At 45.1% G+C, this 3,086-nt stretch overlaps 1 protein-coding gene across 1 annotated transcript; it reads right to left on the bottom strand.

The window, feature by feature from the left end:
• Nucleotides 1-226: 226 nt before the first annotated feature.
• Nucleotides 227-700, bottom strand: LOC141718647 (uncharacterized). The gene has a single exon (XM_074521025.1). It carries the CDS (start codon nt 698-700, stop codon nt 227-229), a length of 474 nt encoding a protein of 157 aa, XP_074377126.1.
• Nucleotides 701-3,086: the final 2,386 nt, after the last annotated feature.

The following is a 3,086-nucleotide window of genomic DNA, read 5'->3' on the forward strand; positions in this document are numbered from 1 at the left end:
TGAAGTAACTTTTCTCTTTTATTGATAACGCGCTCTAGTGTGTAAATTACACTAGTCCCATGGCTACTATGCTCTATGGGGAAATTATTTGAAAATTTTTCTTCCTTCTGCTAGTTCCAAGATTCGCAGTCACATGTACTACCCCCCTAGGCTAGGAGGAATTTATTTGCTACTAGCCTATTACATAAGAATCAAAATAAGAAAATAAGGGGGACACAGCCACACCCTACTGATAATACTTCCGCAAATGTTCTGCATTCCATGCTCGAGGGATAAATTTACCATCCAGATCTTCTAAGCGATAGGTCCCTTTCCAGAGTATAGCTTTAACTTTGTATGGTCCTTCCCAATTAGCTCCAAGCACCCCGTGCTGAGCTATCTTAGTGTTAGGCATAACCTTTCGTAACACGAGATCGCCAACCTTGAACGGTACGGATTTTACCCTTTTATTGAAATACCTTGCGACCCTCTGCTGATATGCAGCGAGCTTCAATTGAGCGTTCGCCCGGGCTTCATCTAACAGATCCAAGTGGAGCCTCTGGTTAACTTCCACATCTTCCTCGATGAACGCATCTCTCCGTAGAGATCCTGCTCCTACCTCCACGGGAACCATGGCCTCATACCCATAGGTCAGCAGAAAAAGGGTTTCTCCTGTGGTTGACCTAGGTGTCGTGTTGTAAGACCAAAGGACCATGGGCATCTCTTCTGGTCAATCCCATTTTTTCTCTTCTAACTTTGCCTTCAAGGTATGTTTTATGATTTTGTTTATGGCTTCTGTCTGACCGTTACTCTGCGGATGATAAACCGCGGTGAAGTCTTTTTTAATCTTTAAGTCCTCATAAAGCTTCCTTAACTCTTTACTATCAAATTGCTTTCCATTGTCTGAAATGAGTTTGTAGGGGATACCAAACCTGCATACTATGGAATTGAACACAAAATCCCTTATCTTCTTTGCCGTGATCGTGGCTAGTGGCATAGCCTCTGCCCATTTGGTGAAGTAGTCCACAACCACTACGGCGTATTTCACACCCCCCTTTGCTTTGGGTAACTCTTCAATAAGATCAATTCCCCACATGGAAAAAGGCCAGGGACTTGTCAATGAGGTAATGGTCGATGTCGGGGCGTTGGAATAGTTGCCGAAATGCTGACAACGATCACAAGCCCGAACAAAATTGAAAGCATCTTCCCTCATAGTCGGCCAGTAGTATCCTTGTCTGAGCACTTTTAATGCCAAGGAACCACCCCCCGAGTGATTGCCACAAATCCCTTCGTGCACCTCTCTGAGAATATAATTTCCTTCTTCCATATCCACATATCGTAACAGTGGCTAGTTAAATCCTCTCTTGTATAGTACCCCGTCATATTCGAGATACTTTGCGGCCTGGTACCGAAGGCGTCAAGCCTGTAGTTTATCCTCTGGTACAGCCCCTGTCTGAGTATAGTTATGGATGAGGGTCATCCAGCTTTCTTGTGGGATTTCATGCATTTGAAACAACTCCACCTCCGGAATACTTGGAATTTCCTGGATTCCCAAAGGGATTTGTTTAAGTTGAACGCTGTCCATCTGTGAACCCATCTTGGCCAAAGCATCTGCATTAATATTATCTTCTCGCGGAACACTTTCTAGTCTGGCATTTAAAATTTTTTCCAGTAGGCGTTTTGCACATCACATATATAGCTTTGTCCGCGGTCCCCGGGCTTGGAATCCTCCGTTGACCTGGTTCACAACTAATTCGGAATCACTCCGAACTATCAAATTCACGGCCCCTACCTCCGGAGCTAATTTCAGACCGTTGATCAAGGCTTCATATTCAGCATCATTATTGGTAGCATAAAACTTGAAATGGATAGCACTCATCAAGCGGTGCCCCACCGGAGTGATCAAGACAATCCCGGCACCTGACCCGTTGTTGTTTACGACCCCGTCCACATGTAATGTCCACCAAGGGTGGGGGAGTTCCTGCTTCTTTTCATCCTAATGACTTTCTTGCGAGGTTGGTTCTGCCAGCACTATAGCCTTGTCATCAACTTCTTCATCGATCTCAAGTACGAAATCGGCCAGCGCTTGTCCTTTGATTGCCGTGCGAGGGCAATATTCCAAATCAAAATGCCCTAGCTCCACGGGCCATTTTAACATTCTCCCTGACGATTCGGGTTTATGTAGAATATGTCGGAGCGGATAAGCGGTGCGAACTTCTATTCGGTGAGCCTGAAAGTACGGTCTTAGCTTTCGTGCCGCAAGAATAAGAGCGTACACTAGTTTTTCCATGTTGGTCTACCTGGTTTCCGCGTCCAACAACCTTTTGCTTACATAGTATACAGGCCACTGGTGGCTTGCTTCTTCCTTTACCAATACGGCACTGACGGAATATTCAGACACCGCCAAGTACAGAATCAATGTTTCTCCGTCTTCTGGCTTGGCCAACATCGGAGGATTTCCTAATTGTTCTTTGATTTTTAGAAAAGCTTCTTCACAGTCCGGAGTCCACATAAAATCCTTCCCTCTCCCTTTGATTGCTTTGAAGAATTTTTTGCACCTATCCGACGACTTTGACACAAATCGATTTAGGGCCGCGATCCTTCCTGCCAGACTTTGTACCTATTTGACGCTGGTGGGAGATTTCATGTCTAGCAGAGCTTTTATTTTCACCGGGTTAGCCTCAATCCCCCGGTGGTTGACCATGAACCCCAAGAATTTACCCGACTACACGCCGAATACGCACTTTTGCGGGTTTGGTTTCATCCTATATTTTCTTAGAATATGGAACATTTCAGCTAAGTCGGTGATGTGATCTTCCGCCCTTTTCGATTTCACGAGCATGTCATCAACATACACTTCTATAGTCTTCCCAATCTACTTCTTGAATATTTTGTTTACCAACCTTTGATAAGTGGCACCGGCGTTGATCATACCAAATGGTATTCTGATATAGCAGTAGAGCCCTCTATCAGTGATGAAAGAGGTGTGCTCCTGGTCAGGCTCATACATAAGGATCTGGTTATACCCGGAGTATGTATCCATGAAGCTGAGCAGAGCATGTCCTGCCGTGGCGTCGACCAACTGATCAATTCTTGGTAGGGGAAAA

Source organism: Apium graveolens, chromosome 4, assembly GCF_009905375.1.
Source record: "Apium graveolens cultivar Ventura chromosome 4, ASM990537v1, whole genome shotgun sequence".
NCBI classification, from domain to species: domain Eukaryota; kingdom Viridiplantae; phylum Streptophyta; class Magnoliopsida; order Apiales; family Apiaceae; genus Apium; species Apium graveolens.

What these genes read in the sequence shown, in the direction of transcription:
- LOC141718647 (XM_074521025.1), bottom strand. Translation starts at nt 700, where the DNA reads ATGCCCATGGTCCTTTGGTCTTACAACACGACACCTAGGTCAACCACA.